The 25,025-nt window shown below is 46.6% G+C and overlaps 1 protein-coding gene across 5 annotated transcripts in view; it reads right to left on the bottom strand.

The window, feature by feature from the left end:
- Positions 1-25,025, bottom strand: part of ubac2 (UBA domain containing 2) — a 353,572-nt gene that overhangs the window by 148,315 nt on the left and 180,232 nt on the right. For all 5 annotated transcript variants that reach the window (XM_072476077.1, XM_072476075.1, XM_072476073.1 and 2 more), the window contains 2 exons: positions 19,547-19,670; positions 6,794-6,841 (listed from right to left, as the gene is read on the bottom strand). In XM_072476077.1, the coding sequence (XP_072332178.1) occupies positions 6,794-6,841; positions 19,547-19,670 (172 nt within the window). The remainder of the gene's footprint in view (positions 1-6,793; positions 6,842-19,546; positions 19,671-25,025) is intronic.

Here is a 25,025-nt window from a genome sequence, read left to right on the forward strand (position 1 = left end):
GTAAACATGGGAAAGGTGTTTCCACTTGTCTAGGAGTCCAAAACCATGAATGTAAGATATTCACTGTTGAATTTACCCAGAGTGGAGAGAATGTGGAAGGCTACATAACGGGCTACAAAGCAAAGCAAAATAGAATCTCCGGCAGCAGTGCGAATCTCCGGCGGCAGCGCACCCCTCCCCGATGAACTCAATGTATTCTGTGCTTGTTTCGAGCAGGAAAACTACAAACCAGTTGTCAACTGTCCCAGCAGCCTCGGACACACCCATACTCACCATCACACCTTCCAAAGTCAGATCGGCCTTCTTTAATGCGAAACCCCGGAAAGCGACGGGTCCTAACGGACTCCCTGGTTGTGCACTCATATCCTGCGCGGGCCAACTGGCGAGTGTGTTTGCGGACATCTTCAACCTCTCCCTACTCTGTTCCGAGGTTGCTAATTGCTTCAGGAAGACCCACCATCATACCAATGCCAAAGAAGTATCAGGTAACGTGCCTCAACAACTACCGTCCGGTGGCCTTGACATTGATCATTATGACGTTCTTCGAGAGTTGGTCATGAGACACAAATCAACTCCATAGTCCCAGAATGCCTTCATGCACTGCAATTCATATACCGCCACAAGCGGTTCACAGCAGACGCCATCTCCCTGGCCCTACACTCATCCCTGGAGAATCTCGACAACAAGGACTCCTACGTCAGACTCCTGCTCACTGACTACAGCCCTGCCTTCAATACCATAATTCCAGCCAAGCTCATACTAAAACTCCAAAACCTAGGACTTGGCTCCTCCTTCTGCAACTGGATCCTCGACTTCCTGACCTATAGGCCACAATCAGTAAGGATAAACAACAACACCTCCTCCACGATAGTCTTCAATACAGGGGCCCCGCAAGGCTGTGTACTTAGCCCCTTACTGTACTCCCGACACACAGGCTGCACGGGACACAGAGGTTAGCACTGCTGCCTCACAGCTCCAGGGACCCGGGTTCAATTCCGGCCTCGGGTGACTGTCTGTGCGGAGTCTGCACTTTCTCCCTGTGTCTGCGTGGGTTTCCTCCGGGTGCTCCGGTTTCCTCCCACAGTCCAATGATGTGCAGATTAGGTGGATTGGCCGTGATAAATTGCCCCTTAGTGTCCAAAAGATTAGGTGGGGTTGCTGGGTTACGGGGATAGGTTGAAGGTGTGGGCTTAAGTAGAATGCTCTTTCCAAGGGCCGGTGCAGACTCGATGGGCTGAATGGCCTCCTTCTGCACTGTTGGGATTCTATGGATTCTGAACTAAGGAGCTGGTCACTGACTTCAGGAAGCAAAGTGTTGTACACATCCCTGTCTGCATCAATGGTGCCGAGGCGGAGATAGTTGAGAGCTTCAAATTCCTAGGTGTGCACATGGCCGACAATCTGCCCTGGTCCACCAACGTCAACTCTGCAACTAAGAAAGGCGGCACAGTGGCACAGTGGTTAGCACTGCTGCCCACAACGCTGAGGACCTGGGTTCGATCCCGGCCCCGGGTCACTGTCCGTGTGGAGCTTGAACATTCTCCCCTTGTCTGCGTGGGTTTCACCCCCACAACCTAAAGATGTGCAGGTTTGATGGATTGGCCCCGCTAAATTGCCCCTTAATTGGTTATCTAAATGTTTTTTTAAAAACTCTACGACCGAGAAAGCACAACAGCGCCTATACTTCCTCAGGAAACTAGGAAAATTCGCCATGTCCCCATTGACTCTTCCTAATTTTTACAGATGCACCATAGAAAGCATCCTATCTGCCTGCATTACAGCCTGGGATGGCAACTGCTCGGCCCAGGGCAGTAAGAAATTACAGAGAGTCATGAATACATCACGCTAAACTGCCTCCCATCCACTGACTTTATCTACACCTTCCGCTGCTTTGGGAAAGCGAACAGCCCTAATCAAAGACCCCTCCCACCCGGGTTGTTCTCTCTTCCAACCTCTTCCATTAGCAGACAACATGCACCAACAGGTTCAAAAACAGTTTCTTCCCCACTGTTACCAGACCCCTGAACGACCCTCTTATGGACTGAACTGATTGCTCAATACATCTTCTCTACTGAGCAGTACTACACTCCGTATGCTTCACCCGATATCTGTGTCTCTGTATTTACACTGTGTATCTGTCCTATGTTTTTGCATGTATGGAATGACCTCTCTGGATTGTACCTTGATACACGTGACAGTAAATCAAGTCCATTCTATTGAGGGAGTAATTGAGGTTAATAGTGTAGAGGCGTCAAAGAGGAATCTAGAAAAATATATAAGGAATAAAAGAATAGAAGGATGAAGAAGGACAAGACTCGGGCATGAACATGGTCGGGGCAAAATGGCCTGTTTCTATGTTCAAAAATTCCATGTAACTTTAAATAATTTTAAAAATGGGATAATTTATTCAATCTTCACGTGTAAAATTTGTCACTTCTCCAAGACCCAACTCCAGAGATCCCCAAACAAAATGTATATGTTTGTTTTATGCCAATTCTGTTGTCAATCGCCAACCACAATGTTGTGCTATCTGGCCAGATTGCTGTTGCTTCCTGTCCCCATCCACGCCAAACCACAATCACCATTGAATCTGATGTAACATTATCTTCAAGGCAGCCAGGGGCAATGCCACGTGGGGGACTAGCGCCTCAGACGCAAGGTTGCCTGACAACATCTTTATCAGAGATCAAGGGCTTTTCAATTTCATCAAACAACAAAACATGATAGGAAACCAACTGCATTCATGTCTGCCTTTCCAGATTCTGAGTATTTAACACATCACTTGCAAAATGGTAATTTTTATGGGAACACCTATTTCCCTGAAATGGTAACAGTTAGAATTTGATAAAATGATTCACTCAATGCTGAGCAAGCATTTAACTTTATTGCCTTGATGTTGTCTTTCTCTTTCCCTGTAGGGAAATGTGCAATATGGGTGGTTGCTGCTGGTTCCCGCTTCATAATTTTATCGTCATATGTGGGGGGAGCTGGTTTAGCACAGTGGGCTAAACAGCTGGCTTGTAATGCAGAACAATGGCAGCAGCGCGGGTTCAATTCCCGTACCGGCCTCCCCGAACAGGCGCCAGAATGTGGCGACTAGGGGCATTTCACAGTAACTGCATTGAAGCCTACTTGTGGCAATAAGCAATTATTATTATTATTATGTTTGATGACTGTTCTGTCCTGAGCCTGGATGGGGGTTGGATTGCGTTGTGGGGTATGAATGTAATTCCCCCTTAGTGCTGGAGTGCTCGTGAATTTTCTTTTGTAGTAATGGCTATGATATATTTCTGTGTTGTCGACTGTATCCTGAATGGTGACTTTTTTGTTTTTCTTCTACTTTGTTGCGATATTTGTAAAAATGTAAAAACCAAATAATAAATATATTTTTTTAAAAACTTCAGACATCACTTTTAAGCTTTGACACAGAGTCATCCAGGCTTGAAACGTTAGCTTCCTTCTCTCTCTCCACCGATGCGGTCAAACCTGCTGAGATTGTCCAGTATTCTCTGTTTTTGTTTCAGATTCCAGCACCCGCGGTAATTTGCTTTTGTCACTTTTAAGGCCCTGACTCTGAGTTACGCAATGAGAAACAATTGACAACACAATTTTGCTATTTGAGAAAATGCCTAAAACGACTAGCTTGACTCAAGCATGGAGAGGGGGAGAAATGTACATTTCCAGTATTCTAAAAATGTTGCAGCTTTCATCAGGAAGCTTAACCACACGCTGTGTTACAATAATACTCCAATTCTTCGCTCCTGCCACTGAAGCTAATTCAGCGCCCAAATGGATACATAATTCTTTGAAGATGAACACATCGTCAACTCTTGGTGTTCAACATTTATCAGTCCTCAAAATCAGATAGTTATCAGTGAGAGGAAAGAAACAGCATCCTGCAAATGTTCCATTTCACACAATTTTATTTTGTTCTCTTTTTCTTCCTTGCTATCCTGTGGTTCATGCGGCTAACTATTTCTCTGATGTGTTTACATGCAGCAGATTGTGTTGTTTCTATAACAGAGGCACCTTTTGTATGTTGGACAGACTAACAACTCCCTGCATGAGGATAGCAATTTGGGATGGACAATAAAAATGCTGGCCTAGCCAGCAACACCTGCATCCCATGAATTAATTTTTAAAAAGAAGGCTGGATAGATGTGATATGGGGGATTGCTACACCACTCTGATTGGGATTGGAGGAGGGGGTGTGAGGCGGACATATGTTGCTGGACATCAATCTGATATTCAGAAATCTCATTGCCACTTACCATTTGTGTATGTTGTGTTAGTAGACGACAAACACAATAACGTACGAGCAGTAATTGTGCAATACTAAATTTAGGCCGAGAACTTGCGTGATGATACCAGTGTATGAACGTGTGCTGATAATTGAATTTCTTTGCCGACCATTTTAATAATGGTTTTAACTCTGAAAATAAATAACTTGTTTCATTTTATCAAATGTGTTAACAATGTTATGAACTATGGGGAGTTTTAATTTCACAAATATCAGTATTTAGCCTATGCTGAAGAAATAATAGGTAAATATGCCTTTAAGGAAGAGAATTGTATCTACAGGATACAGCAAAAAATAAAGTATAGTTATACAGTGTCTTTGACAGAGTAAATTATCTCAAGGTGCTTCACAGGCATGTTACAAAGCAAACTATGTCATCCATGATATAGTTTGATGAGCAAGAATTTGACTTCTAATACCAACTGAACCTTGACAAATCAGTGGGTATGCCTCTGCTAGAATACCATGTTCAATTCTGGCACCAGACTTTGGAAAGGATGTCAAGGCCTCAGGGAGTTAGCAGAGGATATGCACTGTGAATGGCACAGTAGCATAGTGGTTAGCACTGTTGCTTCACAGCTCCAGGGTCGCAGGTTCGATTCCTGGCTTGGGTCACTGTCTGCGTGGAGTCTGCATGTTTTCCCTGTATCAGTGTGGGTTTCCTCCGGGTGCTCCGGTTTCCTCCCATAAGTCCGAAAGACGTGCTGTTAGGTGAATTGGACATTCTGAATTCTCCCCGTGTACCCGAACAGGTGCCGGAGTGTGGTGACTAGGGGATTTTCACAGTAACTTCATTGCAGTGTTAATGTAAGCCTACTTGTGACAATAAAGATTATTAGTAAATGGCACCAAGAATGAAGGACTTCAGTTCTGTCGGGAGACTGGAGAAAGACAGCTACGTCAGCACTGGAGTGCCAGCCTGGGCTTTGAGCTCCAGTCTCTGGTGTTGGAGTTGAGCTGCCGGTTTTCCAACTCAGAAGCAAGAGCTGGCAACTGAAATATGACTGACACTTAGCCGTCGCTCAGTTAAGGTAAGTCACGGAGTTTTACAACACAGAAAGAGGCTCTTTGGCCCATTATGTCCGTCCTGGCCGTCAAGCACCTACTTTTGGATATGCAACGCCCTTGCTGCTGGAAATAATAACGCAAATATTATGACTATAAGAAAGGGAAGCAGAAGTAGCCATTCAGTCTGTGTGCCTGCCTCGCCACTCAATGAAGTCTTGATTACACACTTAACTCCCACTTCCCTTCATGCTCTCAATAACCTTTCACTCCTTTATTAAATGGTGTGAGCTGAAAGCGCAATCCATTCCAAGCGAGAGGAAATTGTCAAAACAGCATGAACTGATGCTGGGTGGAGCTCATTATTTTTGCCTCCACTGCTGGAGGTTAAGTGGCCATCTGCAGAGCCATTAGTACCAGCGACTACCTGCTTGGATTGGCAACACTGGAGACACTGAGAAAAGTGTTACTGTGAATGACTCATGTAGCTACTTAGTTAGGTGCTGTGGATATGCATGTTATACAGCATCTATTGCTAATGCACTCTGTTCAGCCGCAGATACCATTATGGTTACTTGATGAGCAGGATTCAGTTGGGGGAACACAAAGCTAGTGGAGTAGCAGTCCTAGAAATTCTTGTAAAACTAAAGTCTGACAAAGGAGTCCAGAGATTTGGTTTTATGACATCAACGCAATTTCACGAGATTGGGCAAGTGTCTACAACACATAAATTCTGGACCACAAATGTACCCAGTTAGATTTTGCCCTTTTAATTCTCTCATCAAAGCTCCCCACCATAAAACATTTTAAAACCACCACTGCAAGTTCGGTTGTTAAAAATACTGTCATAAAACGACAGCGAGAAGTTATTGTGTCCCGAGTTTAAAAAGATTAAATCTGATATGGTTTTTAACCAAAAAGGTGCAGTGAACAACGTGGATTCCACTTGTGGAGGAGTCCAAAACGAGGGAACACAAATGAAAGATAGTCACTCATAAAATCCAGTAAGGATGGTTGGCGCATAAACACCAGCTGGGGTGAATGGCTGTCCTGCATATTCTATGTCATGTTCATTTATTTCCTTATTGGAAATGACCAAATATCCAATACTGTTGAAATTCAATAGAAATGCCTTTGTCTAGCGAGTAGTGAGAATGTGGGACTTGCTATCATATGGAATAACAGAGGCAAATAGCAGTTAAACATTGCTAGATAAGTACATGTGAGAGAATGATAAGCTGGTCGGATGAGGTGAAATAAGTGAGAGAAGATTTGGTTCAACCATAAATGCTGACATGGATCAGTTGAGCTGAATGGCTTGTATCTATGTAGCAAATTTGACGTAATTCAGCAAATTTACAACCACAGTACGTCAATGAAGCCTCCAACTCAACTTCGATAACCTTCAAAGCAATTAACGTAAAATTAAAACCACAGCAAAAGGATTATTTTTAAGTAAAGAACACTGGCAAGGAGACGGGTACTTACCAATCCGCTTAAGGCCAAAATCCACGTTGTGGTACTAGACGTCAAAAGCTACAAAGTAAAACAAAACATAAATGGCTAACTGCAGATGAACTACAAATACAAACCTTCCTTGTCAATATTGTATCAGAAAGTTGCACTTTTATTCTCTTCGAAAGAGATTAAGATTAAGGGAAAATCACAGAGACGTGTAAGAACTATGGAGTATTGATACGGGGGGACTCCAATTGCCCAAATATCGATTGGGATAATGTTACAGTGAAGGGAAAGGGGAGAGGAATTTCTGAAGTGTGTTAGGAGAACGTCCTTGACTAGTATGGTCCACGGCCCAACTAGGAAGGAGACATTGCTGGATTATGTGCTGGGGAATGTGGTGGGCAAAGTAGACCAAGTGACTGTGGGAGAACACTCGGGCAAGCGTGATCGTAAGGTTTAGATTAGCAATGGAGAATATCAAGGAACAATCCAAAGGAGAACTAAATTTGAAGAATTGACGGAGAAACTATTATAGAACATGGGTGATCTTTAAGAAGATGTAGAAGGTGTAGAGGGGCCATGAAGAAGAGCTTTATTACGTAGAGTAGTGGGTGTTGGAATTTGCTACCCGAGTTGGTGGTGGAGACCCTAAACTGTTTTAATAGTTGGGGTGAAAAAGCAGGGGGTACTGGAAAGGTTGACTATGCTCAGGCCCTAAACTCTTTCTGCACCTTATGTTCTGTAAGGTACGGGGCCATGGACCGGGTGCAGGAAGGTGGGATTAGAAAGGGCACCTGGGTGTCCTTGGGCTAGCATGGACAAGATGTGCCAAATAGCCTCCTTCTGTACTGCAACTTTTCTATGATTCCATGTTGTTTCAGGTACAGGCCAAGTACATTCCAACAAGGTGGGTGGGGGATGGCGGGGGGAAGAGATGTAGGGGAATCAAAGCCAGGGCTCGCTGGATGAAAAGGGATACAGAGAACATGATGAAACAAGCAAAAAGGTGCACGGTGCATGTTAAGTGGATTCTTCAAGCAAGAACCAGCCCAAATGCAATCTGTTATAGGGGAAGTAAAGAACAAAATAAAACTGGCAAGAAGAGAGTATGATGGTAGTTAAAATAAAATGCTCTTACCAGCATGTAAATGGTCAGCAGGTAGCAAGAGGCGAGGTGGGGTTTAACAGGGACAAAGAGGGTGATATATGTTTGGAGATGCAACGCAAGGTTCGAATAATAAATGGTACTCTGCTTCAGTGTTTACGAAGGAAGAGGATGCTGATGAAATATTTACAGAAGTGGAGATGGTAGGGGTAATAGGTGGGATGAAAATTGTTAATCAGGAGCTGTGGAAAGGTTGACTATGCTCAGGGTGGAGAAGTCATCCGTCCGATAGTTGGCACGTCAGGTTACTGAGGGGGGGTGTGGAGGCAGCAGATGGGATTGCCAAAATCCCTCAATCTTTCCTGGATACAGGGGAGATACCAAAGGACGGAAAAGTAGTAAGCATCACTCCTTGTTCGAGAAAGGGTTCAGTCTGATCAGTTTGCAAGTATAAACCAAGCTTCTGACTGCTTGTTATTTTAGTCCTCCACTTTGTTGTCCGGTCCTCTGTTTACTGCAGTGTTCCAGTCAAACTCAACACAAGTTCGAGGAACAGCATCTCCTCCTCCAATCAGGCACTCTACAGCCTTCTGGATTCAATAATGAGATCAACATTGTGAACCATTAACTCTGACCCTCATTTTGATTCGATCTTGTTTGCTTGAATCTTGTTTTTCATGTTTTTGCTTTCTGAGAGAGCTGATCTGGAATGAAATACTAATGATGACCATGGGACCATAGTCGGTTGTCAGAAGAACCCCATCTGGTTGGCTGATGTCCTTGCGGGAGAGAAATCAGCCATCCTTACCTGGTCTGGCCTACATGCGACTGCAGATCCACAGCAATATGCTTGGCTCTTACATGACACAATATGTTGACAGGCCAACAAGAGGCGAGGCCACGTTGGATTTGGTTTTGGATAATGAACCAGGCCAGGTGTTGGATTTGGAGGTAGGAGAGCACTTTGGGGACAGTGACCACAATTCGGTGACGTTTACGTTAGTGATGGAAAGGGATAAGTATATACCGCAGGGCAAGAGTTATAGCTGGGGGAAGGGCAATTATGATGCCATTAGACGTGACTTGGGGGGGATAGGTTGGAGAAGTAGGCTGCAAGTGTTGGGCACGCAGGATAAGTGGAGCTTGTTCAAGGATCAGCTACTGCGTGTTCTTGATAAGTACGTACCGGTCAGGCAGGGAGGAAGGCGTAGAGCGAGGGAACCGTGGTTTACCAAAGAAGTGGAATCTCTTGTTAAGAGGAAGAAGGAGGCCTATGTGAAGATGAGGTGTGCAGTTTCAGTTGGGGCGATGGATAGTTACAAGGTAGCGAGGAAGGATCTAAAGAGAGAGCTAAGACGAGCAAGGAGGGGACATGAGAAGTATTTGGCAGGTAGGATCAAGGAAAACCCAAAAGCTTTCTATAGGTATGTCAGGAATAAGCGAATGACTAGGGTAAGAGTAGGACCAGTCAAGGACCGGGATGGGAAGTTGTGTGTGGAGTCTGAAGAGATAGGCGAGATACTAAATGAATATTTTTCGTCAGTATTCACTCAGGAAAAAGATAATGTTGTGGAGGAGAATGCTGAGACCCAGGCTATTAGAATAGATGGCACTGAGGTACGTAGGGAAGAGGTGTTGGCAATTCTGGACAGGCTGAAAATAGATAAGTCCCCGGGGCCTGATGGGATTTATCCTAGGATTCTCTGGGAGGCCAGGGAAGAGATTGCTGGACCTTTGGCTTTGATTTTTATGTCATCATTGGCTACAGGAATAGTGCCAGAGGACTGGAGGATAGCAAATGTGGTCCCTTTGTTCAAAAAGGGGAGCAGAGACAACCCCGGCAACTATAGACCGGTGAGCCTCACGTCTGTAGTGGGTAAAGTCTTGGAGAGGATTATAAGAGACAAGATTTATAATCATCTAGATAGGAATAATATGATCAGGGATAGTCAGCATGGCTTTGTGAAGGGTAGGTCATGCCTCACAAACCTTATCGAGTTCTTTGAGGTGACTGAACAGGTAGACGAGGGTAGAGCAGTTGATGTGGTGTATATGGATTTCAGTAAAGCGTTTGATAAGGTTCCCCACGGTAGGCTATTGCAGAAAATACGGAGGCTGGGGATTGAGGGTGATTTAGAGATGTGGATCAGAAATTGGCTAGCTGAAAGAAGGCAGAGGGTGGTGGTTGATGGGAAATGTTCAGAATGGAGTTCAGTTACCAGTGGCGTACCACAAGGATCTGTTCTGAGGCCGTTGCTGTTTGTCATTTTTAGCAATGACCTAGAGGAAGGCGCAGAAGGGTGGGTGAGTAAATTTGCAGACGACACTAAAGTCGGTGGTGTTGTCGACAGTGTGGAAGGATGTAGCAGGCTACAGAGGGACATAGATAAGCTGCAGAGCTGGGCTGAGAGGTGGCAAATGGAGTTTAATGAAGAGAAGTGTGAGGTGATTCACTTTGGAAGGAATAACAGGAATGCGGAATATTTGTCTAATGGTAAAGTTCTTGGAAGTGTGGATGAGCAGAGGGATCTAGGTGTCCATGTACATAGATCCCTGAAAGTTGCCATCCAGGTTGATAGGGTTGTGAAGAAGGCCTATGGAGTGTTGGCCTTTATTGGTAGAGGGATTGAGTTCCGGAGTCAGGAGGTCATGTTGCAGCTGTACAAAACTCTGGTACGGCTGCATTTGGAGTATTGTGTACAGTTCTGGTCACCGCATTATAGGAAGGACGTGGAGGCTTTGGAGCGGGTGCAGAGGAGATTTACCAGGATGCTGCCTGGTATGGAGGGAAAATCTTATGAGGAAAGGCTGATGGACTTGAGGTTGTTTTCGTTGGAGAGAAGAAGGTTAAGAGGAGACTTAATTGTGGCATACAAAAGGATCAGGGGGTTAGATAGGGTGGACAGTGAGAGCCTTCTCCCGCGGATGGAAATGGCTGGCACGAGGGGACATAGCATTAAACTGAGGGGTAATAGATATAGGACAGAGGTAGGTTCTTTAAGCAAAGAGTGGTGAGGCCGTGGAATGCCCTACCTGCTACAGTAGTGAACTCGCCAACATTGAGGGCATTTAAAAGTTTATTGGATAAGCATATGGATGATAATGGCATAGTGTAGGTTAGATGGCTTTTGTTTCGGTGCAACATCATGGGCCGAAGGGCCTGTACTGCGCTGTATTGTTCTATGTTCTATGCCCCAGCAAACCACTCAGTTCAAGGGCAATTAGGCATGGGCAATAAATGCTGGCCCAGCCCAGCGACGCCCACATCCCAAGAACGAATTAAAAAAAACTCCACTCTGGATAAATTATTTGTTTCTTTGCCACAAACATTATCACTTCCTTTGCCTTTTGTTCCATGACACCTTTGTTTATCGTTTAATTTCTCCAGGCTCTACCCTATCCCAGACCTTCCATTTTGTTCTTCCCCATCCTCCCTGCTTTCACCCCCAGCACATTTCTATTTCCCTTCAGTTCTGGAGAGGTCATATTCCACTCAAAACATAACCCTGTTTCTATCTCCACAGATGCTGCCAGGCCGACTGACTGTTTCCAGCACTTTGTTTTTATTGCAGATTTCCAGCATCTGTGGTATTTTGCTTTTATATGAGTAGCAGATGGGATTTAGCACAGGGCTAAATCGCTGGCTTTGAAAGCAGACCAAGGCAGACCAGCAGCATTAAATTTCCATTCAATTCCCGTACCAGCCTCCCCGAACAGGCGCCGGAATGTGGCGACTAGGGGCTTTTCACAGTAACTTCACATGAAGCCTACTTGTGACAATAAGCGATTTTCATTTCATTTTTCATTTAATTTAATTTAATGCAGGCCAGTGTGAGGTGATGCATTTCGGCAGAAGGGATACGGAGAAACAATACAGACAAAATGGCACAGTTCTAAAGAGTGTGCAGGGACAAAATGTGCAGAGTGTGCCTCTGCATCGATCTTGTAAAAAAAAAAAGATATTTTTATTAACCTTTTTCAGTTTATAAAGTACAAAAATAGAAACAACAACCATGAATCAGTAAAGGATAACAAGCAAAATTATATAACCCCCCCCTCCAATCAACAAAAAAGAAGAAAGGAGACGATAGTCGCTATCTCTGGAGAACCCTTCCCTTGACCCCCTCCACGGTGTATTTAACCTTCTCCAGGTGTAAAAGCTCCATTAAGACACCAAGCCAAGCCAAGGCACTGGGGAGCGTTGCCAACCTTCACTCCAGAAGGACTCGTCTCTGAGCGACCAGCGAGGCGAAGCCAAGAACACAGGCCCCAGCAACCATCCGCAGCTCCGGCAAGTCCGATACCCCAAAAAAGGCTACTAAGGGGCAGGTTTCCAAGAACAAAGAGAACAAAGAAAAAAGAACAAAGAAATGTATAGCACAGGAACAGGCCCTTCGGCCCTCCAAGCCCGTGCCGATCCTGCTGCCCGACTAAACTACAATCTTCTACACTCCCTGGGTCCGTATCCCTCTATTCCCATCCTATTCATGTATTTGTCAAGATGCCCCTTAAATGTCACTATCGTCCCTGTTTCCACCACCTCCTCCGGTAGCGAGTTTCAGGCACCCACTACCCTCTGTGTAAACAACTTGCCTCGTACATCTACTCTAAACCTTGCCCCTCTCACCTTAAAAACTCCAGGGCAGCACGGTAGCATTGTGGATAGCACAATTGCTTCACAGCTCCAGGATCCCAGGTTCGATTCCAGCTTGGGTCACTGTCTGTGTGGAGTCTGCACGTTCTCCCCGTGTGTGCGTGGGTTTCCTCCGGGTGCTCCGGTTTCCTCCCACAGTCCAAAGATGTGCAGGTTAGGTGGACTGTCCATGATAAATTGCCCTTAGTGTCCAAAATTGCCCTTAGTGTTGGGTGGGGTTGCTGGGTTATGGGGATAGGGTGGAGATGTTGACCTTGGGTAGGGTGCTCTTTCCAAGAGCCGGTGCAGACTCGATGGGCTGAATGGTCTCCTTCTGCACTGTAAATTCTATGATTAAACCTATGCCCCCTAGTAATTGACCCCTCTACCCTGGGGAAAAGCCTCTGACTATCCACTCTGTCTATGACCCTCATAATTTTGTAGACCTCTATCAGGTCGCTCCTCAACCTCCGCTGTTCCAGTGAGAACAAACCGCGTTTATTCAACCGTTCCTCATAGCTAATGCCCTTCCTACCAGGCAACATTCTGGTAAATCTCTTCTGCACCCTCTCTAAAGCCTCCACATCCTTCTGGTAGTGTGGCGGCCATGGGGAAAAAATCGCCGACATGATGCTGAAAAAGGAGACCCAAAACCCAGCAGTTTCGGACAGGACCAAAACATGTGCGTGTGGCTAGCAGGCCCCCTTGAATAGCGCTCGCACCTGCCCCAACCCCTGCAGAAAAAGCGACTCATTCTAGCTCTAGTCAGGTGCGCCTTTAACACTATCTTAAGCTGGATCAAGCGCAGCCTCGCACACAAGGACCTTGCGAAGGGCCTCACTCCACACCTCATCCTCCCAGCTCCTCCTCCCAATTGGCTTTCACCCCCTCCACTGAGACTGCGTTTTCTGCCAGAATCCACCCATAGATACTGGACGTACTACCCTCCTCTGACCCTGGTCACGAAAAGATCCTTTGTCTCACAAAATTTTGCACCTGAAGGTTCCTTTCACACTGCACATGTGGCATCCAACCTCGCCGGCTCGAACAGGGGGCCAGCCTTGATATTGGACCAAGTTTAAAATGCTGGCCAAAGGAGCCTTGTACAGTAGACCTGCACCAACACAAACCTGGGACCCAACCCAAACTTCTGCAAAACTGCAAAGAGGTACCTCCACTCCATCCCATCAAATGCCTTTTCTGCATCCAACGACACAATTTTCTCCAGCTCTGGCCCGCTCGCTAGGGTACAAACCACATTGAGCAGGCGCATTCCGCAGGATCCTTGTCCTTTTTCAGGAGAAGGGAGATGGATGCCTGCCCAAGCATCGCAGGAAGGGAACCCCGAGCCAACAAATCATTAAACATCCCGATCAGTAACGGAAGCAGCTGGTCCACGAATTTCTGGTAAAATTCCACCGGGAACCCATCAGGCCTTGGTGCCTTTCCTGTTTGCATCTGTCCTATCGCTGTTCGGACCTCCTCCAGACCCGCCAGTGCTTCCAGCCCTTCCCGCATTTCCTCCCCCACCTTGGGGAGCTCCAAGCCCCCTAAGAATGCTGTCATCCTTGACTCTTCCTCTGGCAGCTCCGACCTGCAAAGCCTCACATTAAAAGGTCCGAAATGTCCGGTTCACTTTACCGGGGCAGAAACCAACCTGCCTCCCAAGAACATGATCTGAATAATCTCCCGAGAGATTGCCTGCTGCCTTAGCTGGTGAGCCAAGAGACGACTGTCTTTCTCCCCATATTCATAGGTATTTGCTTCAGGCACAGCAATAGTGCACCCCACTAACTGTAGGCAGCAGGTCAAACTGCATTTGCAGCTTTTTCCTGTTTGCCAAGAGATCCGGGGTTGGGCCACTCGAGTATCTACAGTCCACTTCCAAAATGTCGTCAACTAACTTCTGGTGTTCCTTCCTAACCTCCTCGTCTATGTGTGCCTTACGCGATATAATCTCCCCTCTAATCACCGCCTTCAACGGCTCCCATACAATAGAGGGCGGAACCATTCGTTTCCCATTGAACTCCACGCATTCATCTTTGGCCCGCCTGCAAAATCCCACTTCCGCCAAAAGGCCCACATCCATCCTCCATCTTGTGCTCTGTCCGGGGCCCGCCTCCAGCACTAAATCTCCAAAATCTGGAGCATGGTCTGAGGCAACTATCGCCGAATATTCCAACTTCCTCAATCCGGGAAGAAGAGTCCTGCCCATCACAAAGTAATCTATCCTAGAGTATACCTTGTGTACTGGGGAGAACTCCTTACCCCCACGGGTCCGCTCTCCCTGCCTCCTCCATAGACACCAACTGCGCCTTCACCACCCCCGAAGGAGCCAATGACTTTGGCTTAGATCGATTGAGTCGCGGATCTAAGAAACAATTTGAATCTCCCCTCAGGATCAGTTGCTGAGTATCTGGATTGGGTATTGCAGCCAACAGCCGCCCTATAAAGGTCATCCCACTTCGGGGCATACACGTTTACCAAAACCACCGACCGACCCTCCAGCATACCTGTGACCATCACATATTTACACCCTGACTAGCAATCACACTTTCCGCTAGAACACAGACCCTCGTATTGATTAAGAACGCCACCCCTCTGGCACTACTATCAGAGCCCGAGTGGAATTCGGGCTCACCCAGCCCTTCCGAAGCCTGGTCTGGTCCCGCACCCGCAGGTGGGTCTCCTGCAAAAACACATCGGCTCCTAGATTCTTTAGGTGAGAGAAAGGTCTTGCCCTTTTCACAGGGGTCCACCCGGACCCCGCATATTTCAGGTAACTAGTCTTGCCAGGGGTTTCTCACCTCCCATTACTCTTAAATCAGCCACTTCCACTGTGATGAGCCATCTCATTCTCATTAGGTCCCAGGCCCACCTTGAATGGCTACCAGCCTCCTCCAAAGGACAGGACAGAGAAACTCCCTGGTCTCTGTTAGCTCTCTGGACTGCACTGCACCCCTCTCGCTATCTATCTGCCAACCCCCCCTCCCCCCTAACAAACAAGCTAGACTCATTGAACCTCGTCTAACCAGGACCAAGAAATTGCAGCCCCTCTCCCCATTCCGCTCCCTTCCTGCACAGGGTCCACACCCAAAAGGCCACAGAAAACAAAAATATATAACTCCCCTGGCCCCATCCAGCTCCAAGGGCTGCGGGAAAGCCCCCGCGCCCATCAGCGTCTCCAACATTGTGGCCACGTACGTGCTCGCGTCCGCCCCCTCCTCTCCTTCAGGAAGGCCCAGGATCCGCAGATTGTGGCTCCGAGATCTGCACTCAAGGTCATTCAGCCTCTCCTGCCATCTCTTATGGAGCACCTCGTGCGCCTCCACTTTCACCGCCAGGCCTAGGATCTTGTCCTCGTTCTACGCCACCTTCCTCCTCACCTCCTTGATCTCCTTCTCCTGCTGGGTCACCACAATTCTCTCCATGGAGGCCAGCACCTCCGTTTTCAGCTCCATGAAGCAGTTTTTAAGGCGCTCCTGCTGTTCTCTGGCCCACTGGGCCCACACCTCCCGATCCTCTCCGGCCGCCATTTTGTCCTCCCGGACCTTCTCGACCTTCTTCCCCAGGTTCGCGGGTCTGCCGACTCCGCTCCTGGTCCTCTCCATGCACCAACGGGGGGGGGGGGTGGCTCTCCCACGTCTGTTCCCATGCCGGTCCCTCCTGTTAATTGCTGCCGCCGCTCCTTTTAGCGGCCTGAAACACCGGTCCCGGCGGGAGCTGCCCTTCGCGTGACCTAGCAGGTCATGGCCGCTACCGGAAGTCCAGTCCTTTCTCCTTAATGAAGCCTGCTCCAGCGTGTCAAAGTAATAATCTTTCGAATACATCATGACTCGCAGCCTTGCCGGGTACACCACCCCGAACCGCACTCCTTGCGTATATAGCGCAGTCTTCGCCTTGTTAAAGGCCGGACACTTCTTGGCTAGCTTGGCCCCGATATCCTAGTAAATTCAAACTGTGTTTCCCTCCCAGTTGATGCTGTGATTCTTCTTGGCCCACTTCAGGACTCGTTACTTCCTCTGAAAACAGTGGAAACAGATTATTACCATCCGTGGAGGCCCGTTTGCACGTGGTTTCTGCAGGAGTGCCCAATGGGCCCTATCCAACTCAGGAGGGGGAACACGTCACCCACCTCCCCTCCCCCCACCCCCACCCAGGCTGAAGAACATATCCGAAAAGTACTCCAATGGCCTTGGGCCCTCCACTCCACTATCCTGAGGTTCTGTCGCCTCAACCTATTTTCCACATCTTCCACTTTTCTCTCAGGCACTTGTCCCTCCCTTCTACGAGCAGTACCTCTGTGTCCAACTAGGCGAGCCGCCCTTCATGGTGCGACAGGGCCTCCTCTACACCCTTCAGCGTTTCGCCTTGTTCCCACACAGCTTTCAACGTCTTTCCCAACTGTTCTTTCATTGGGCCCAATGCTTCCTCAATAGTAGCTTTGAAGGACTCCCTCAGCTCCTTGCCTTGCCAACCAAACTTCTTGTCCATTTGTTTCCCAAACTTCTGCGGCATCACCACAGTCAGTGTGTCTACCTTAATGGACATGGCCGCATCCGCCACCTTCCCTCCTTCCGACTCCCTCACCAGGCTCCCTCATTTTGGGCATAATTCCGCCAGCAATTCTTTGCACGGCTTGACAGGCTGGGTTTAACAACAAAAATCCCCTGAATACCAGACAAAAAGGGTCGAAAAATCGGGACACTGCTGGGAGCTATCTTTTGTGCCATTTGCTCTCGTATGATATCACCGGAAGCCGCTGTGCATCGCTCTTTGAGGACATATTGAGAGAGAGCAGGTCAGCAAAGCAGAAGGGCTCTTTGGATCCATAAATAGAAACATTGAGTACAAAAGCATGGTGTTACACTGAAACATTATAAAGCTCTGGTTGGGCCACAACTCGAGTATTGTGACCAGTTCTGATCACCAGGCTTTAGGAAGGATGTGAATGTCCTTGAGAAGGTGCAGAGGAGATTTACCAGAATGGCTCCAGAGATGGGGGATTTTAGTTGCAAGGTTAAGGTGGAGAAGCTGGGCTTGTTCTCCCTGGAGCAAAGGAGGTTTGGGGGGGGGGGGGGATGATTTGATAGAGGTGTACAAGATTATGACAGGGTTCGATAAATTAGACAAGGAAAAGCTGTTTCCATTAGTTAATGGGACAAGCAATAGGGGATACCGACTTAAGGTTTTGGGAAACAAATAAGGGATGAGGAAAAACATATTTTTATGCAACTAGTGGTAATGTTCTGGAACCCGCTGCCTAGGAGGGTGGCGGCGACAGAGATGAGCAAAGATTTCCATAGGAAACGGATGGACACTTGTGGGAAATAAACTTGCAGAGATACAGGGATAGAGTGGGGGAGTGGGACTGGCCGGATAGCACTAGAGAGAGCTGGCAGAGATCTGATGGGTCAAAGGCTTCTTTCTGCGCTATTACAACTATAATTCTTGGGATCAGGCCAATCCATACTTGCCACTTGATGATTTCCTGTGGCATGTAACTAGCCTCCTTCATGGGGATGGAGGAGGCCACAGGGATACGGCATGGTGAGGACGCGCGGAGAGATGAACTTCTGCACTCTTACCCATTGTTGGTCAGCAGGTTCAGTGGTGATAGGGAATGCGGCATGGTGCGAGTTAGAAACATAGAATTGACAGTGCAGAAAGAGACCGTTCGGCCCATCGAGCCTGCGCCTGAAGGTTAGGACACGGGCCAGCAGATAATTTGGAAGAGCTCAGGTTTATGGAGTGTGCAAAGTATAATAGTGCAGGTAAAGAAAGGAATGACAAATATAAAATAAAAGACTTGGTGTTGTTGAAGAGAGAGCGAGAGAAAGAAGTGAAGATTCTTCTTGGGGGAGGACGGAGAGGTTGGATTTCACATAGCAGTGACACCAGTGTTGATGAAGCGTGGGGCAACACCACAGAGCTTTCAGTGATCAGAGACGGTTAAGAAACAGGATGGGTGTTTAGCAACACACATTTCTCAATATTTCATCAATCGTTCAACTGAACTATGTAGGGAACCTGTTTCTTCAATATTTCTATCTACTGGATCGTTCCAATAATTTTATTATTCAGTAAACATCATCATTTTCTGTAATTGTATCAAAATGACTGTATTTTCTCATTTTCCAGATGTAAAGAAGGGTGTGCACTGTAAGCTCATCGTGGAAGCTGCCTACACTGCTCTGTGTTTTCAGCATTTTCACTTTTGAAAATCACCTTGTCTCTTTGTGTGAAACCGTCTTTTACAGGCTATGTGAAAATGCACAAATAATTTGTCCTATAAAGGCCAATTCTGAGTGCCTGAGAGTGGTGTGGAAGCCTAAGAACGGAGAGAAAATGGCAGGCAAGAAAGATGAGGGATTAAGAGTCTCTCTGCCACCAACAAGCATCCACATCAACACTGTTATGAGACTTACTCATAACACGTTCTCCCTGTGCCTGCGTGGGTTTCCTCCGGGTGCTCCAGTTTCCTCCCACAAGTCCCAAAAGACGTGCTGTTAGGTAATTTGAACATTCTGAATTCTCCCTCTGTGTACCCGAACAGGCACCGGAATGTGGCGACTAGGGGCTTTTCACAGTAACTTCATTGCAGTGTTAATGTAAGCCTACTTGTGGCCATAAAGATTATTATAATAATATGGATCTCACTGGCGGAGGCACCAGTTCAATCTTTTTAACTAAAGAGATTTAGAGGGCAGCACGGTGGCGCAGTGGGTTAGCCCTGCTGCCTCATGGCGCCGAGGTCCCAGGTTCGATCCCGGCTCTGGGTCACTGTCTATGTGGAGTTTGCACATTCTCCCCGTGTTTGCGTGGGTTTCACCCCCACAACCCAAAGATGTGCAGGGTAGGTGAATTCGCCACGCTAAATTGCCCCTTAATTGTAAAAAATGAAGTGGGTATTCTAAACTTATTTTAAAAAACTGACAAAATTTATATTGAGGAACATCAGTTTCAATTTCAAACCACATCTTCCCTTACCAGCATGTGCCACTGACTATCCGCTAGACGCTAGTTATGATCGTATACATACCTGTAGACCCACAACGTAGACCAAGGTTTTGTTTGTTATGGAAAACCTGCCCAGGATGTGCGTCACTGGAACACTTGGAATGGAGAAGTAGAAAGGCACGAACAGGGCAAAGATGGGACCCAGACTAAGAGGAAGGAAGAAGAAGAACCATATTATTACTTTTTCACTAATTCACGGGATGTGGTCACCATCGCCAAGATCTGCATTTACCACCCATCCCTGATTGCCCTTGAGAAAGTGAGCCACCTTTTTCAGTACCAGTGAATGGTTTACTAGGCCATTTCAAAGGGCAGTTTTGAGTCAACCACATTACCTGTAAGGCTGGAGTTACATGTAGGCCAGCCCAGGTATAGACACCAGATTTCCTTCCCTAAAGGTGAAACAGATGGGTTTTCACAACAATCCAACAGTTTCATGGTAACTGTTTGTGACGCGAGCATTTTATTCCAGATTTATTTAATTTAATTTCAATTTCCCAGCTCCCAGAGTGACATTTAAACTCACATCTCTGGATATTCTAGACGTCTGGGTTTACCAGTCCGCAAACTAACCACAATGCTAAATATCTGAAGATCACAGCATCATGGAAACGTGTGTCAAATCCTGCACACTGAAACAATTTCCCACGAGCATTTCCCCTAATATTTCCAACCGAGGCAGATAAGTATCGATATAAATTGAACAACTTTCTGAAGGCACGGGGTAGATTTTCACCTTCACTGCACAGGTGGTAATCTGGTTGATCGAGTCGCACCACATCCTTCAGACAATTAGTCTGACGTTGCTTCTGTTGACACGGATTTAATGAAAATAAGGTGGGTTACGACCAATTAGAGGTTTTTAAGATTATGAAAGGCATCTAAGAGGGCAGACGTGAAGAAGATGCTTTCACTTACTGGTCAATGCAAAGCCAGTAGTATTGAGATAGTGACAAATGGTGCCGAGTGGTGTAAAAGTAAAATTCACACCAGAGGGATTGGTTGAGGTGAATAACATTAAGGGGAAGCTGGAGAAACAAATGAGGGAGAAAAGTAATGGAAGGATATGCTGGTTGGGTAAAATGAAGGGATGGGACGAGGCTCGGGTGGCGTATAAACAATGGCATGGACCAGGTGGGCCAAATGACTCCATTCTGTGCTACACTTTCTATATCATTATTTGGTGTTTGTAAACAGTGTGCGGTCCATCTCCCGCGCCACTACCCTCGCCCCTCCACTCCTTCCCAGAACAAGGATCGAGTCCCCTTCATTCTCACATTTCATTCCACCAGCCTCCGTTTGCAAAGCATAATCCTCCGCCATTTTCGCCAACTCCAGCGTGATGCCACCACCAAACACATCTTCCCTTCACTCCCTCTGTCAGCATTCCGCAGAGACCGTTTCCTCCGAGACAATCTAGTCCACTCCTCCACCATACCCAGTACCTCTCCCATCACCCATGGCACCTTCCCATGCAATCGCAGAAGGTGTAACACCTGCCCCTTTACCTCTTCCATGCTTAACATCCCAGGCCCAAAACACTCATTCCAGGTTAAGCAGCATTTCACTTGCATCTCTTCCAATTTGGTCTACTGCATTCGCTGCTCCCAATGTGGTCTCCTCTATATCGGAGAGACCAAACGCAGACTGGGTGATCGCTTTGCTGAGCGCCTTCGGTCTGTGCGCATTCAGGACCCTGACCTTCCCATTGCTTGCCATTTTAACACAAGACCCTGCTCCCATGCCCACATGTCTGTTCTTGGCCTGCTACAATGTTCCAGTGAAGCTCAACCCAAACTGGAGGAACAACATCTCATTTTCCAGTTAGGCACGCTACAGCCTTCCGGTCTCAACATCGAATTCAACAACTTCAGATGATCAGCTCTACCCCACCTCGACCCATTTGTTTTCATTTCATTTTAACTGTCCTTTACCATTTCTTTCTTTCTTAATAGATATTTAATTTCCCCCCCGCCCCCCAATCTTATCAACCTTTCCTTCACCTTTCTCCTCTTTGCTTCCCCCTTCCCATCCCCCCACATCTACAGTTCATCCTCTTGATGCATTAGCTATGAGGAGCGGTTGAATCAACTCGGTTTGTTCTCACTGGAACGACGGAGGTTGAGGGGCGACCTGATAGAGGTCTACAAAATTATGAGGGGCATAGACAGAGTGGATAGTCACAGGTTTTTCCCCAGGGTAGAGGGGTCAATTACTAGGGGGCATAGGTTTAAGGTGCGATGGGCAAGGTTTAGAGTAGATGTACGAGGCAAGTTTTTTACACAGAGGGTAGTGGGTGCCTGGACCTCGCTACTGGAGGAGGTGGTGGAAGCAGGGACGATAGTGACATTTAAGGGGCATCTTGACAAATACATGAATAGGATGGGAATAGAGGGATACGGACCCAGGAAGTGTAGAAGATTGTAGTTTAGTCGGGCAGCATGGTCGGCACGGGCTTGGAGGGCCGAAGGGCCTGTTCCTGTGCTGTACATTTCTTTGTTCTTTGTTTGTTGTTAGTTTCCCTGCTGTTTTACCTTTCACACGAGAGGAGCGAGTTCATTTCAAAAAGCGCGGAGGGGAGAGAGTTCATTTTGAATAGCGGAGAGAGAAGAGAGTTCATTGTGAATAGCAGGGAGCGAGGAGAGAGTTCATTGTGAAAAGCGGGGAGAGAGGAGAGAGTTCATTTTGAATGGGGGGGGGCGAGAGGAGAGAGTTCATTGTGAATAGCGGGGAGAGAGAAGAGAGTTCATTTCAAAAAGTACGGAGAGAGGGGAGAGTTAATTTTGAATAGCAGAGAGAGGAGAGAGTTCATTTTGAATAGCGCGGAGAGAGAGGAGAGAGTTCATTATGAATAGCGCGGAGAGAGAGAGAGGAGAGAGCTCATTATGAATAGCGTGGGGAGAGGAGAGAGTTCATTGTGAATAGCGGGGAGAGAGGAGAGAGTTCATTGTGAATAGCGGGGAGAGAGGAGAGAGTTCATTGTGAATAGCGGGGAGAGAGGAGAGAGTTCATTGTGAATAGCGGGGAGAGAGGAGAGAGTTCATTGTGAATAGCGCGGAGAGAGTTCATTGTGAATAGCGCGGAGAGAGGAGAGAGTTCATTGTGAATAGCGGGGAGAGAGGAGAGAGTTCATTGTGAATAGCGGGGAGAAAGGAGAGAGTTCATTGTGAATAGTGGAGAGAGAGGAGAGAGTTCATTTTGAAAGCAGAGAGGAGAGAGTTCATTGTGAATAGCGGGGAGAGAGGAGAGAGTTCATTGTGAATAGCGCGGAGAGAGGAGAGAGTTCATTGTGAATAGCGGGGAGAGAGGAGAGAGTTCATTGTGAATAGCGGGGAGAGAGGAGAGAGTTCATTGTGAATAGCGGGGAGAGAGTAGAGAGTTCATTGTGAATAGCGGGGAGAGAGTTCATTTTGAATAGCAGAGAGAGAGAGAGAGTTTATTTTGAATAGTGCGCAGAGAGAGGAGAGAGTTCATTGTGAATAGCGGGGAGAGAGGAGAGAGTTCATTGTGAATAGCGGGGAGAAAGGAGAGAGTTCATTGTGAATAGTGGAGAGAGAGGAGAGAGTTCATTTTGAAAGCAGAGAGGAGAGAGTTCATTGTGAATAGCGGGGAGAGAGGAGAGAGTTCATTGTGAATAGCGCGGAGAGAGGAGAGAGTTCATTGTGAATAGCGGGGAGAGAGGAGAGAGTTCATTGTGAATAGCGGGGAGAGAGGAGAGAGTTCATTGTGAATAGCGGGGAGAGAGTAGAGAGTTCATTGTGAATAGCGGGGAGAGAGTTCATTTTGAATAGCAGAGAGAGAGAGAGAGTTTATTTTGAATAGTGCGCAGAGAGAGGAGAGAGTTCATTTTGAATAGCGTGGAGAGAGGAGAGAGTTCATTTTGAATAGGGGGTGAGAGGAGAGAGTTCATTTAAAAAAACGCGGGGAGAGAGGGGTTCCATTTCATGGGGCATTGGCATCAGTATTGGGACAGGAGGAATCTGTACCTTTGGGACGGACTTCACCTGAACCGATCTGGGATCGATGCACTAGTGGAAAGGGTAAAGAGGGTGGTCACATAGACTTTAAACTAGCAAGTGGGGGGGAAGGGATGGGTGAAACTACGGGAAGGATAATGGTTAATGAGAAGCAGAGCAGCACTTGGGGAGGTGGGCTCAACTACAGGGAAACTTATGAAAAAAGTTAAAGGGAAGAACCCAAGAAATGTTATTAATGGAGTTATTACGATTCAAAAAGGTATAAAAACTAGCATAAGGGCACTTTACTTGAATGCTCGTAGCATTCGAAACAAGGTAAATGAGTTGACGGCACAAATGATCGGGAATGCGTTATGATTTATTGGCCAATATAGAGACATGATGCAGGTTGGTCACGACTGACTGTTAAATATCCAGGGTATGAGACTATTCGGAAGGACAGACGGGAAGGTAAGGGAGGTGGTGTAGCTCTGATATTTAAGGATGACATCAGGGCGGTAGTGAGAGATGATATAGGTTCTATGGAGAAAAAGGTTGAATCCATTTGGGTGGAAATTAGAAATAGTAAGGAGAAAAGGTCGCTGATAGGCGTAGTCTATAGACCACCAAATAATAACATCACGGTTGGGCGGGCAATAACCAAAGAAATAACTGATGCTTGTAAAAATGGTACAGTAATTATCATGGGGGATTTTAATCTACATGTCGATTGGTCAAACCAGGTCAGTCAAGGCAGTCTTGAGGAGGAGTTCATAGAATCTATCCACAACAGTATCCTTGAATTGTATGTAATGGAACCTACGAGGGAGCATGCTATCCTAGATATGGTCCTGTGTAATGAAACAGGAATAATTAATGGCCTCGTAGTTAGGGATCCTCTTGGAAGGGGTGATCACAACATGGTTGAATTTAAAATACAGATGGAGGGTGAGAGGTGAAATCCAATACCAGTGTCTTGTGCTCAAACAAAGGAGACTACAGTGGGACGAGGGACGAGTTGGCGAAGGTAGACTGGGAGCAAAGACTTTATGGTGGGACAATTGAGTAATAGTAGAGGACTTTTAAAGCGATTTTTCAGTGCTCAGCAAAATTTTATACCAGTGAAGACAAAGGACTGTAGAAAAAGGGCTATTCAACCATGGATATCCAAGGAAATAAAGGCAGGTATCAAATTGAAAAAAAATGCATACAAAGTGACAAAGTGGGAAACTTGAGGCTTGGGAAATCTTTAAATGTCAACAAAAAGTCACGAAAAAAGCTATAAAGAAAAGTATGAGAGTACACTAGCGCAGAATATAAAAACAGATAGCAAATGTTTCTACAAATATATAAAATGCAAAAGAGTGGCTGAGGTAAACATTGGTCCTTTAGTGGATAAGTAGGGGGATTTAATAATGGGAAATGAGGAAATGGCCAATAATTGATGGCAAGGAGGGTATGGCAGTTTAGGATCTAGAAACAATCATTAACTAAGGAGGTAGTGTTGGGCAAGCTAATGGGGCTAAAGATAAACAAGTCTCCTGG

Source organism: Scyliorhinus torazame, chromosome 15 (genome assembly GCF_047496885.1).
Source record: "Scyliorhinus torazame isolate Kashiwa2021f chromosome 15, sScyTor2.1, whole genome shotgun sequence".
NCBI lineage: Eukaryota > Metazoa > Chordata > Chondrichthyes > Carcharhiniformes > Scyliorhinidae > Scyliorhinus > Scyliorhinus torazame.